A 14488-nucleotide genomic window follows, 5' to 3' on the forward strand; every position below is an offset into this window, starting at 1 on the left:
AGGCAACGCTGACAGCCGGATTCGATACCGGTGTCTCACTCGTTGGTGATGAGCGCTTAGACCACTGCGCCACCCAGCCGCCCTAAGGGTTAATCTGCTGTAGTGTGATAGTGAAAGGGTTAACCTTCTGTAGTGTGGTAGTGAAATGGTTAACCTTCTGTAGTGTGGTAGTGAAAGGTTAACCTTCTGTAGTGTGGTAGTGATGGGGTTAAGCTTCTGTAGTGAAAGGGTTAACCTTCTGTAGTGTGGTAGTGAACGGGTTAACCTTCTGTAGTGTGGTAGTGAAAGGGTTAAACCTTCTGTAGTGTGGTAGTGAAAGGTTAACCTTCTGTAGTGTGGTAGTGAAAGGTTAACCTTCTGTAGTGTGGTAGTGAAAGGGTTAACCTTCTGTAGTGTGGTAGTGAAAGGTTAACCATATGTAGTGTGGTAGTGAAAGGGTTAACCTTCTGTAGTGTGGTAGTGAAAGGGTTCACCTTCTGTAGTGTGGTAGTGAAAGGTTAACCTTCTGTAGTGTGGTAGTGAAATGGTTAATCTTCTGTAGTGTGGTAGTGAAAGGTTAAACCTTCTGTAGTGTGGTAGTGAAAGGGTTAATCTTCTGTAGTGTGGTAGTGAAAGGTTAAACCGTCTGTAGTGTGGTAGTGAAAGGTTAACCATATGTAGTGTGGTAGTGAAAGGTTAACCTTATGTAGTGTGGTAGTGAAAGGTTAACCTTCTGTAGTGTGGTAGTGAAAGGGGTAACCTTCTGTAGTGTGGTAGTGAAAGGTTAAACCGTCTGTAGTGTGGTAGTGAAAGGTTAACCATATGTAGTGTGGTAGTGAAAGGTTAACCTTCTGTAGTGTGGTAGTGAAAGGTTAACCTTCTGTAGTGTTGTAGTGAAAGGTTAACCTTCTGTAGTGTGGTAGTGAAAGGTTAACCATAATGTGTGGTATCGAAAGGGTTAGCCTTCTGTAGTGTGGTAGTGAAAGGTTAGCCTTCTGTAGTGTGGTAGTGAAAGGTTAACCGTCTGTAGTGTGGTAGTGAAAGGGTTAACCTTCTGTAGTGTGGTAGTGAAAGGTTAGCCTTCTGTAGTGTGGTAGTGAAAGGTTAACCGTCTGTAGTGTGGTAGTGAAAGGTAAACCGTCTGTAGTGTGGTAGTGAAAGGTTAACCTTCTGTAGTGTGGTAGTGAAAGGTAAATGGTCTGTAGTGTGGTAGTGAAAGGTTAACTGTCTGTAGTGTGGTAGTGAAAGGGTTAACCTTCTGTAGTGTGGTAGTGAAAGGTTAAACCGTCTGTAGTGTGGTAGTGAAAGGTAAACCGTCTGTAGTGTGGTAGTGAAAGGGTTAACCTTCTGTAGTGTGGTAGTGAAAGGTTAACCTTCTGTAGTGTGGTAGTGAAAGGGTTAACCTTCTGTAGTGTGGCAGTGAAAGGTTAAACCTTCTGTAGTGTGATAGTGAAAGGGTTAAACCTTCTATAGTGTGGTAGTGAAAGGTTAACCTTCTGTAGTGTGGTAGTGAAAAGGTTAACCTTCTGTAGTGTGGTAGTGAAAGGGTTAAACCTTCTGTAGTGTGGTAGTGAAAGGTTAACCTTCTGTAGTGTGGTAGTGAAAGGTTAACCTTGAATGAATGAATGAATGAAAACTTTATTTAACAGATTGCAGAATGGGTACAATACAGTACGGCTCAATACATACAATTGTTAAGGGGATGCAGACCTGAGAAAGACGTTTGTCTTGTTTCCATCAGGGTCCCCCATTTTCAATTCATATAGACATTTATGACATACACAACATACATGACATTTATGGCATAGGGACATATAGGTATTTAGTACTGATACATTTGTGACATAGGCGGTATTCAAATATACAGTACTGTTACCCCTAGATCCTGACAGAGTATATACATATGATGGGGAGGGGACTGTACATTAGGAGGGGGTGGGTGGGTGGGAGGGAAATATACATACGGCGGGGAGGGAATATATACATGCGGTGGGGAGGAGACTGTCTATTAGGAGGTGGTGGGGGTTTTGGGCATTTACGGTGGCCAGTTTCGAATTGCAGCCTCCCGTAGGTGCTCTTTAAGGGCGGTTTTGAATGTGGGCAGGGATTCACATTCCTTTACAGCTTTGGGTAGGGCGTTCCACATTGTTGTGGCATAATTGCGAAACGTGTTTAGTCCCTTGTTTGAGCCGAATCTGGGTTTAACATGATTTGTTGAGCTTCCTCTGGTGTAGTGGTTGTGGTATTCACTGACCTTTGGGAAGTATTTTGACATGTACATGGGCACCCCGGTCGTATAGTGTATCTTGTAGACCAGGCCCATTGCAAGTTGCTGTACTCTGTCGTCTACTCTAAGCCATCCTAGGTTGGCAAAGTGGGCAGGGGTGAGGTGGGTTCTGGGGTTCAGGTCAAGTAGTAGTCTGACCAGTTTGTTTTGTGATGTTTGTAATTTTGTTTTAAGCGCCTTTGAGGTGCTTTGGTACCATGAGGTGCACGCATAGTCATAGTACCCTTGAATGAGTGCTCCTGCCAGAGTCTTCAGGGTATTCTTGTTTACCAGAGAGGAGATCCGGTACAAGAATCTAGTTCGTTGGTTGACTTTTTTTATTACATTGGATGCCATTTTGTCACAGGAAAGATTTGCCTCTAGGATGGAACCCAGGTAGGTAATTTCGTCTTTCCTTGTGACAATATTGTCACCCACTGTAACTGAGAATCCGTCGGTCTTGCTGAGTTTGTTATTTGAACCGAAGAGAATGGACTCTGTTTTGCCCATGTGTAATGATAGTTTGTTATCAGCGAGCCATATGCAGATTTTGCCTAGTTCCGTGCTGAGGGTTTTTTCAACCTGCAATTTGTTCTTGTCAGAGACCAGCAGGGCTGAGTCGTCCGCAAACAGGAACAAGTTGCAGTCACAGGCTGACGACATGTCATTTGCATAAATTAGGAAGAGTAGCGGTCCTAGTATGCTTCCTTGTGGAACACCACAGCTCACTGTGAGGGGGGGGGATAGAGTACCGTTTACCTCTACCATCTGTTCTCTCCCCTCCAGGTAGGATTGCATCCAGCTCACTGATAGGCTATCAAAACCAATTGCTTTTAGCTTGTCCATTAGAATGGAGTGATTGACAGTGTCGAAGGCCTTTTGTAGGTCCAGCATGACCATGCCGCAGTATTTGCCAGCGTCCACCTCTTGTTTGATGTGGTCGTTCAAATAGAGGAGGCATGTGTCAGTGGAGTGGGACGTTCTGAAGCCAGATTGGAATTCGTAGATTAGGTTTTTTTCCGCCAGGTACTTTTCGACCTGTTCGTAGACTATTTTCTCCATGACTTTCGAGATGGAGGTAAGAATAGAAACAGGGCGGTAGTTGCCTGGGTCTAATTTGCTGCCCTTTTTGTGTAGAGGGGTCACTCTCGCAATTTTGAAGTCCTTGGGGACGTGCCCCTGTCTTATAGAGAGGTTTATTATGTGTGTGATGACTGGGGTGATGGCGGCTGCTGCGTCTCTGAGGAATTTGGAGGGGATGTTGTCATGGCCAGTGGCCTTGTTAGGTTGGAGGGCGCTCAATTTTTTGAGTACCTCATCGGTTGTCACCATTTCGAGTTTGAAGTCGTCTTTGTGGACCCCTAGGTTTTTGTAGTATGCTACTATGTGTTCTACCCCATAATGCCCTGAGTGGGAGGGTAGTTTGTTTACCAGTGTTGTGGCTATGTTTGTGAAGAAGATGTTTAAGTAATTGGCTACATCCAGCTTGTCTGTGATGAGCGTGTTGTCCGTCTTTATGTTTATGTTTGAGAATCTGGTTTTAAGTTTTTTACTGCAGCCTAGTTGATTCTGTAGTGTGGTAGTGAAAGGGTTAAACCTTCTGTAGTGTGGTAGTGAAAGGTTAACCTTCTGTAGTGTGGTAGTGAAAGGGTTAACCTTCTGTAGTGTGGTAGTGAAAGGTTAACCGTCTGTAGTGTGGTAGTGAAAGGTTAAACCTTCTGTAGTGTGATAGTGAAAAGGTTAAACCTTCTGTAGTGTGATAGTGAAAAGGTTAAACCTTCTGTAGTGTGGTAGTGAAAGGTTAACCTTCTGTAGTGTGGTAGTGAAAGGGTTAACCTTCTGTAGTGTGGCAGTGAAAGGTTAAACCTTCTGTAGTGTGGTAGTGAAAGGTTAACCTTCTGTAGTGTGGTAGTGAAAGGTTAATCTTCTGCAGTGTGGTAGTGAAAGGCTTAACCTTCTGTAGTGTGGTAGTGAAAGGGTTAAACCTTCTGTAGTGTGGTAGTGAAGGGGTTAAGGAAGGCGGGCCCTAAAGGCAGTGTCTGGAAGGACACACCTGGCAGGGAGGCTGTCTCCTCGTCACCAGAACAAAGCCTGTGCGGTTTGGCCCTGATCTGGACGTGTTGCGTCGGGTGTTTCCAGCTGTGGGAACATGTTTTCCATTCTTTGTTCTTCCTTCGTCACCTTTTTCAACATTTTCATCTCGTCTGGAGTGTGTTTTTTTATGTGATTACATTCATTTTGAGCCATTATACGTTTTATACTTACTGTGACTTGTTGGTAATTTTTGGTCATTACCGAAAATACTCACTCACTCGCTCACTCACTCGCTCGCTCACTCACTCGCTCGCTCACTCGCTCACTCACTCACTCACTCTCATGGTGTGTCATCAGGAGAATCTGTGATGTCATGTCTGCAGTTCGTCAGAATAAATGGGTCAAGTGTAAAAGAATGTTAGTGAGTGTAAGATCCCCAGACAGACTGTGTGACACATGGAAGATAATTCATAATAAACACAGTTAGAACTATTTGACTCTTAATAATAAACACTGTTAGGACTATTTTACTCTTAATAATAAACACTGTTAGGACTATTTGACTCTTAATAATAAACACTGTTAGGACTATTTGACTCTTAATAATAAACACTGTTAGGACTGTCTGACTCTTAATAATAAACACTGTTAGGACTATTTGACTCTTAATAATAAACACTGTTAGGACTATTTGACTCTTAATAATAAACACTGTTAGGACTATTTGACTCTTAATAATAAACACTGTTAGGACTATTTGACTCTTAATAATAAACACTGTTAGAACTATTTGACTCTTAATAATAAACACTGTTATGAAAATGATTTTCGTTCCCACATCTGGGAACTACATTCTGAATGCATTTTTCCATAGACAATACCATCATGGACATTGGGTTAAAAGTTCTCCGTGAGATATCCTGCCGATTTCTGTCAGGGGCCATAAATGTATATGTATGGAAATTACAAAAAAAACTAACAAACAAATCACACTATAACCCTAATCCCCTCACCCTATACATCCCAACCCAAGTCCACACCCTCATCCACCACCCAACCCCTCATCCACCACCACACTTCCCAGGCAACACTGATGTTAATCATCCTCACCACTATCCTCCGAGTCATCATCCCATGTACAGTATGTAGCCCTATCCTCAGTTTCCTTAGAAACATTTGCGCCGTTTTGGCATTGACATAGATCTGTACATGGCAGTTTTGCAGACACACAGGAACATCTTCCTGTCTCGCATTTGCCTTGTTTGCAACCTCAGTGGACTACAGTACCTGCAACACACTACCAGGGGCCGGATTTGTAGTCATCCAGGTCACTGTTAACTCCCCACCCTCGACGTGCCATCGGGTGAAGGGGCACACATTACAGCTTTCAATGAATGCCTCATTATAGCTGCTTGGCAATTTGCCCTTTTGCAGTGTTGGTACAATGCGTCACTTGTCGGGGGCATAGAGAGTTCTGTCGAAGCCGATGATGCCATGCAGAATGCTTTGTATCTGGCATCATTCACATTCTTAGCTGATGGCTGGCCATACAGGTGGCACACATTATTTGCTAAGACCATCAAAGGTACACTGGTCTAGGGTAAAACTGCCACCCAGTTCGGTAAATGCAGTCAGGTACTCCTTTTTCTCACAAGCAACATAAAATGTTTTCCTCTTGCCCTCGCCATGAAAGGCACCTGTAGAGTCACAACCTGAGAAGGTATGGATCCCAATAAGTGCTGAACACACATTGGTGCCAAGGGCTGATGACACCTTAGCTATGTCAATGATCCTTGTTCTGTTGCCAACTCCTGTGAAAAAATACAATCTACATGGCAGTCCTGCCTGCAGACTTGCAGCAATCACTGCCACGTCTGTATCAGGGCTCTTGATAACTACAGTTTGATAGATCTGTGCAGCATGTTGTGCGTCGTGTAGAAACACCCTGGTGTCGCATTCCTCATGTTAGATCATCAACAGCACAGAGAGTTTGTGAACCGTTTGTTACAGTCACACAGTGATCATGTTCTGTAAGCTCAGACCCTACATCCACATCTTGAGCTGCAGAACACGTCGTGGCCCGTTTCTCAGCTGTATCCAAGCGCTTTTTTGTCGATAAAACGCCTATAGCAAGTAGCGTGAAACTCTATCTCTAAACAATGTTTGTATGTCTCCGCGATGGTACGATTCTCGCCTGGCAAGTTAAGCCACCGTTCAACGCCGGTGTTCAGCCACCGTGTCTGTGTACAATCTTGTACACTTTCTTTCTGAACGGACGTGAGATGCATAACATTGTTTAGAAACCTTTTTGCAAACTTTAGAAGGTGGTTTTTGTCCATTTGTACTCCGTGGATGCTAGACTGTTTACACAAATGTGTTGTCGTCCGTAACCTGGCAACAAAGCGGCTGCTATTGGTCGAGCGCAAGACACGTGACAGAACTCTCATCACTTACATCAAATATAACTACGCGATGACCAAAGTATCCGTTCACGACGAAAGATCTAGTCCTGACTTTAAAAGTATAATTGCGCAAAACCGGCAGGATTGTAGATGGAGAACTTTTTTATTCCTAAATCTACACCAATAGATCTTTCACTCAGAGTGACAATTTTGTAGTTCCCCACGGTGGGAACGGGATGAAACGAAAACAGGGTTCACCTTATGGCCAATTAGGACTGTCAGACTCTTTAATAATGACTGCAGAGACTCTGGTGCACTGTGTTACTACGGTTTAGACCATGTATACCATCATCACTATTACTACTGTCTGATTGAATCCTGCCACAGTGCCACCCACTAATGTTCACCACTACTACTACTACTACAGTTATCACTATTGTCATTATTACTTGCACATAGTTCTATTGCCCTATTATCTGAAAAGAAATTCTAACCCTATACCTTACTGTCATGCACTTGTCCTAATATACTAACCTACACTGTAGCACTCAACACTTTGATGAACATTGTTACTCAGCTGATAGAGTTGTGCCCTTCCTGAAAAGTTAAACGTTTTTTTTTTTAATTCCGGGGCAATTAAATGTTCTGTTTCGTCCTCTTCATCACTCGTACTATCGTTTGTGGCCATCTTCTGTAGCTGGTCACTCTGACTGTCTATTCTTCTGATAGCAGGTGTTTAATCAAAGATCCCTGCTTTCTAGTCTTGCACAAGGACCAATCAGCATGGGTATGGGCAGGTTCATTTTCCATTGATGGGGATTTGATTGGCTGTTTTTAAAAAGTGAGGCCGCAGGATTAATAACGTTAGTTCGGCCAGAGAAACAAATATACCAATTAAAATGGTTGGACCTGCGAGATTTGTAATTTGTAGGTCTGCATTTTAAATTTAAGGAGTAAAAAGTGTGTTTTTTTTCCTCTGAAATGTAATTGAGTAAAAGTACAAGTATACAAACCTAATAATACTCGAGTAAAGTACAAATCCCCCAAAACAGTACTTAAGTATTGTAATGAGGTACAATTACTCAGGTACTTTACACCCCTGTCATTAGCCTAGCGTCGAAATGAACACAATGCACTTTCCAATAACTCCAAAACGGTGTTATTTACAGTACATGTTGTAACTTGTGTATTTTACCACACGTACAAATAGAAGCCTCAGCCTCCCTCAGCCCCCCCCCCACCCCACCCACCCAACCACCTCCAATGTACAGTTTCTTCATCAAATGTATATACTCTTTTTTAGACTATTTTTGTATCACAAACAGTACTGTATTTGTAAATCTGGTATGTCATAAATGTATAGATGTAGCAGTACTGTCTATCTGTATGTCATGTATGTCATATATGTTATGATGAATTGAAAATGGGGGACCCTGATGTAAACAAGACGAAAGTCTTTCTCTGGTCTGCATCCCCTTAACAATTGTGTGTATTGAGCTGTACTGTACTGTACCCATTCTGCAATCTGTTAATACAATTTTCAATCAATCATCCAATCAATCCCTTCTTGCCCGCCCCCACTTCCAGAACCTGTAGTTCCTCCTCTGTAAATTCTGGTTCAAATAGATAAGGTTCTGGATCTTGGTTTGTCCAGAATTCATCTGGACCACCTTCCTCTCAGAAGTGTCCATGATTAGCAGTCGTTCTTCTGTTGTAGGTCAACATTGGTTTTGTTTGTGCAAAAGAAAATAGTTCAGGCTATGCATCTGCCTCGAAAATTACAACATCTAATTTTACATTGTTATTTCTACACGTGGTAAATACACAAGTCACACAACGTGTAAATAAGACAGTTTTGGAGTTGTTGGGAAGTGTATTTCGTAACGTTTGCCGGTAGTCTAATGGTCCGTATCCACTTCCAGTCATTGTCTGAGCTAGCTACTGTAGCACGCTGCAGGACGTTCTCTCAGGCACAGAGAGGAGAAGGGCACCTTCAATTGTATGTTAAATACCCTGTTGTATGTCCGTTCTATTTTATAATTTTTAGACTATTTTTAAACTGAATCATTTTAAACTATTTTTATTATTTGTATTACTGAAAACCGTAAACAGAGAGGCCTATTGGGATGCTAGATCCTAATGTGAAACACTGTGATTTACCTTACCTTGCTACCTCTCTATCTTTGTTATGCTCGCCTTATGCCTGTATTTTTTACTGCTGTGAAGCACTTTGAACTGCAACCTCTGTATGAAAAGTGCTATACAAATAAAGTTATTATTATTATTCAATCTAATTAGCAAATAAGCAAATTTCCCAAAAAGTTGGCATGTTCCATGTTCCTAAATGAACACTTAGTTGTTGTTTTTTTGTTGATAGATTGTTATGTTCTTTACGAGTAGACCATTTCCTACACCTTTGTTTTCATGTTTTCAGTTATCACTGAATTGCATTGCGTTGATTGATTGATTGATTGATTGAAAACTTTATTAACAGATTGCAGAATGGGTACAATACAGTACAGCTCAATACACACAATTGTTAAAGGGATGCAGACCAGAGAAAGACTTTCGTGTCATGATGGATGAAATGCTCATTTCTGTGGAGAATGTAGATATTGTTTAATACGCGTAGCCTACAGGAACATACTGCAGCTGTCCAAAAATAAATTCTTTCCCGAGTAATTTCAGGAAAATATCTACTGGTTCGCACTGCATTCATGACTACCACCTTCGTTGTACCACCATGTTGAACCACGTAGCACGGTATGATAGCATTGTGTATAGTGGGATTATGCAATAACACTGTACACATTGTATAGTCATGCTGTGCACAATGTACATACATGTATCTGTGCACTTTACACATGTATGTACAAATCAAATAAAATGTATTTGTAAGGCCCGACAACACACACGTGTTCTTCAAACAAGTCAAGAAGAAACATCATGATCAATCAAGAAAAAAACCCACAATGAAATCCAAAATAAAATGTAAAATAAATAAATGCAACACTCCCAGAGAAACCTTAGAAGGGCCGTTCAAGGGGGGATCTCCCTTCTTAGATGTCGGTGATAGTAGTGTTGCTATAAAACAGGCGAAACAGTTGGTAAGCATGTACATATATGTGTAATGAAACACAGATAAGTACATGCAATAGCAACTGGGGCACATAAGAACATTTAGAAAGATTGACATCTTTGCTATACTTGCACTCTGGTTGGATGCCAACTGCATCTCGTTGTACTTGTACTTGTAATGTACAAATGACAATACATTGAATCCAATCCAATCTAATTTTCACATGGTCACATGACATGGTATCAACCCAAGTCACCATTGGAGAGGACAGCAGGAGACACACACACCACTGATGATAAACGGGGCTACCGTGGACAGGGTGAGCAGCTTCAAGTACCTGGGGGTCCACATCTCAGAGGACCTGACATGGTCAACACACATAGAAACAGTAGTAAAGAAGGCGAAACAGCGTCTCTACCACCTGAGACAGTTAAGGAAGTTCAGAGTATCGGGGAAGATACTCCAGTCCTTCTACTCAGGAGCTGTAGAGAGCATCCTGACCGGAAACATCACTGCCTGGTATGGAAACAGCACGGCACAGGACAAGAAGGCCCTACAGAAAGTGGTGCGCTCAGCCGAGCGTACCACGGGTATTGCACTACCCCCCCTGCAGGTTCTATACAACAAGAGGTGCAAATCCAGAGCCTGCAGGATAATGAAAGACCCTCACCACCCCAATAACAGCCTGTTTCAGCTGCTGAGGTCAGGCAGACGCCTGCAAATCCCAGCTACTAGGACAGAGCGGCTTAGGCTCAGCTTCTTCCCCCAGGCCATCAGAGCTCAGAACATTGAACTGTCCACACACAAGCACACATGAACACACACACGACACGCACACTGTGCACGCTCACACACGAGCAGCCACTTAACACTTTAACATGAGCGGGCACACACTCATGTCGCACACACGCACACTTATGGCCAAAGGAAAGGACACTTTAAATTAGAATAACAGGAACAGTGTATTGCACTACCAAAGCTAACTAGCATGTCACACATGCGCTGTAAATAACTATGTACAGATACCGAGATGTCACTCCATGTTACCTGCTACCTGTTACTGCACAATGTTGTTTCTTCTTTTGATTCTATTATATGTACCACTGTATTGCACATCGTTGCGGGCAAGACCACCCGCATTTCATTGTATACCTGTATGCCGTGACAATTAAAACTCTTGACTTGACTTGACTTGATTGGTGGAATTCCCTTTTTAATTAAATTCTCCTTTGCCAGGGTTTGTGTCAAGGAGAACTAAAGGAGGAGCCTCAACTTGATCATGACTGCCACCTAGAGGGTAAGTAAAGAATGACACGTATCAACCTGATATTCACGGTCCTTGGTTACAATTATGGTACTTAAAGGGCCACTCTGCTATCCAAATGTAAACAAAAGGGTTGCTCTACCAATAACCACAAAATATGGGATGGAGGAATTGATGAGCTCAACCTTTGATACAAGGACACACAGTGTGTGAGGAATATGAATACCCAATACCCAGGAATACCCAAGAACTTGATTGTTGTTGCTGGGTTTTGGTGTATTACTAGTGAATTTATGAATTGAGATGCGTGTGATTCATACGTCATACCCCCTTCCTGGCCTTAGGAAAGAGGTAATTGTGAAAATGTCCTCATCTGTTTTGTATTTGTGTGGGAGGGCCTTGACCTAGATGTTACTGCTGAATTTCCCCGTTCATCCTCTGTCGACATTAATCGAAAACAAAGCAACATAAAACATTTCAAATTGCGCGTTAAATATGGTTGTGTCATGTCTAATAATCACGTACTGTTCAGGTTCAACTTTATTTGTCCCAGAAGGGGAATTGGTTTCGCAGCATAAAGTGGAACATAAACACAAACCTGAAATCACATCAGTGCAGAGTGACTCCGCAGCGCTGCGTCAATGAACAAGCATCAACAGCAATAAGGACAAAACAATGACAACTATCGTGTCATCCCCCTGGATAACGTACGACCAGCGTAGCATTACAATCAAAATACATGAACAACATCATCAGAAATCAACACAAACATCATCCTACATGTAGGCCTAGTTTATGGTTTAATGTATGCCTTGAATGCAGTGGAGGTCAGCTAATTAAAAAAAATCAGACCTGTAGCTGATTTAGTACCACATTTGAAAGTGGCCCAAATCAGAATTGGAAAAGATCAGATTCCATGTGATTTGTGCTGTCCACACTGTCGTAAAAAAAAAAAAAAACAGATCTGACTCACACGAAAAACATACTCACGACGGGCGGGCGATCTCACTTTCCTTGAGTCGAGCCGTGGGGATGAATGAGTGTTTGTATCTGGTGGTCGTCATGACGTCAGCCGTCTGGCCTGCTGATGAGCAGGGTGGTGCAGTCACACCTCTTCACCACCTGCCTGTTAGCAGTGTTGGGAAAGTTCACTTTCTGGATCATCTAGTTCAGTTCAGAGTTCACAATTTTTCTTTTTTTTTTCTTTTTTTTTTTTAATCTTTTCCCCCCTCCTTTTTCCTCCGATTTTCTCCCATCCCAATGTTAGTCGTTATGCCAATTCCCAATCCCCTTCCTGGTCGCTGCGCACTTACCCCCCACAGTCGGTCTGGGAGAGTGCTTCCTCCGACACACGTCTAGCCAATCAACTGCTTCTTTTCACCTGGCAGCGCGGACTCTCACTGAGAGGGCGTAGCGTGTGGAAGGATCACACTACCGCCCTTAGATCCTATCCACGCTTAGCAGGCGCCCCGACCGAACTGTAGGAGTCGCTGTTTACAACGACCCGGACCCACCCCGCCAGCTTCTCCCACCCTCTGATACAGCCAATTGTATTAGTGTGAACGGCCAGCCAAGCTGGTGACAACCCCGGAGCTGTGAGCTGGATTCGGGGTTGGTGACGAACGCAATCTCCGTTACGCCACCTGACCGCCCTAGTTCACAAATTTTTTAAATTAACTAGTTCAGTTCATAGTTCATCATTCAAAATGTTTAACTAAAGTTCATGGTTTAAGAAATGAACTAGTTCATAGTTCTTTTTTCAATACGTTGCTGTGAGCTATTATTTGTCAAAAGTATTGCCACAACCCATATAGAACCACAGACAGCAATCAGAATACTGGCATTTCCATCACACTGTGATTATTTATCAGTGTTTCCCCGACCATTGCCTTGAAGGGGGCGGCCCGCGTCGCACGTAACAAGTCTCTCTCTCCGCGCGCAACACGCACACCGAATCCTGTGCGTGTGTGTGTGTGTGTGTGTGTGTGTGTGTGTGTGTGTGTGTGTGTGTGTGTGTGTGTGTGTGTGTGTGTGTGTGTGTGTGTGTGTGTGTGTGTGTGTGTGTGTGTGTGTGTGTGTGTGTGTGTGTGTGTGTGTGTGTGTGTGTGTGTGTGTGTGTGTGTGTGTGTGCGTGCGTGCGTGTGTGCACCTGTGCGGCCGTACCGCATCTGGCACACTTTGGAACAAAGTTATACTGTGATAGAGCGCCGAGAATGAACGCGCTCACAAGTACGTTCATCTTCTAGCGGAAATACAGTATGTTCAGTTCACGTTCGCTCAAATATGAACGTTCATTGAACGCGTTCAGGTACATCACTGCCTATTAGACACACCTCTTCACCTGTTAGACACACCTCTTCACCTGTTAGACACACCTCTTCATCACCTGTTAGACACACCTCTTCTTCACCTGTTAGACACACCTCTTCATCCCCTGTTAGACACATCTCTTCACCTGTTAGACACACCTCTTCACCTGTTAGACACACCTCTTCATCACCTGTTAGACACACCTCTTCATCACCTGTTAGACACACCTCTTCATCACCTGTTAGATACACCTCTTCACCTGTTAGACACACCTCTTCACCTGTTAGACACATCTCTTCATCCCCTGTTAGACACATCTCTTCACCTATTAGACACACCTCTTCACCTGTTAGACACACCTCTTCACCTGTTAGACACACCTCTTCATCACCTGTTAGACACACCTCTTCATCACCTGTTAGACACACCTCTTCATCACCTGTTAGACACACCTCTTCACCTGTTAGACACACCTCTTCACCTGTTAGACACACCTCTTCATCACCTGTTAGACACACCTCTTCACCTGTTAGACACACCTCTTCATCACCTGTTAGACACACCTCTTCACATGTTAGACACACCTCTTCATCACCTGTTAGACACACCTCTTCATCACCTGTTAGACACACCTCTTCATCACCTGTTAGACACACCTCTTCATCACCTGTTAGACACACCTCTTCATCACCTGTTAGACACACCTCTTCACCTGTTAGACACACCTCTTCACCTGTTAGACACACCTCTTCACCTGTTAGACACACCTCTTCACCTGTTAGACACACCTCTTCACCTGTTAGACACACCTCTTCACCTGTTAGACACACCTCTTCATCACCTGTTAGACACACCTCTTCTTCACCTGTTAGACACACCTCTTCATCCCCTGTTAGACACATCTCTTCACCTGTTAGACACACCTCTTCACCTGTTAGACACACCTCTTCATCACCTGTTAGACACACCTCTTCATCACCTGTTAGACACACCTCTTCATCACCTGTTAGACACACCTCTTCACCTGTTAGACACACCTCTTCACCTGTTAGACACACCTCTTCACCTGTTAGACACACCTCTTCACCTGTTAGACACACCTCTTCATCACCTGTTAGACACACCTCTTCACCTGTTAGACACACCTCTTCATC

The 14488-nt window shown here is 43.2% G+C and overlaps 1 protein-coding gene across 3 annotated transcripts in view; it reads left to right on the forward strand.

Annotated features, from left to right (window-relative positions):
• LOC311238766 (protein naked cuticle homolog 2) overlaps positions 1-14488 on the forward strand; it is a 49402-nt gene that overhangs the window by 24534 nt on the left and 10380 nt on the right. For all 3 annotated transcript variants that reach the window (XM_084326949.1, XM_084326950.1, XM_084326951.1), the window contains one exon: positions 10997-11057. In XM_084326949.1, coding sequence (XP_084183075.1) covers positions 10997-11057 — 61 coding nt within the window. The remainder of the gene's footprint in view (positions 1-10996; positions 11058-14488) is intronic.

This window comes from Notolepis coatsorum (genome assembly GCF_963971535.1).
Source record: "Notolepis coatsorum genome assembly, chromosome: 13".
In the NCBI taxonomy this organism is placed as follows: Eukaryota; Metazoa; Chordata; class Actinopteri; order Aulopiformes; family Paralepididae; genus Notolepis; species Notolepis coatsorum.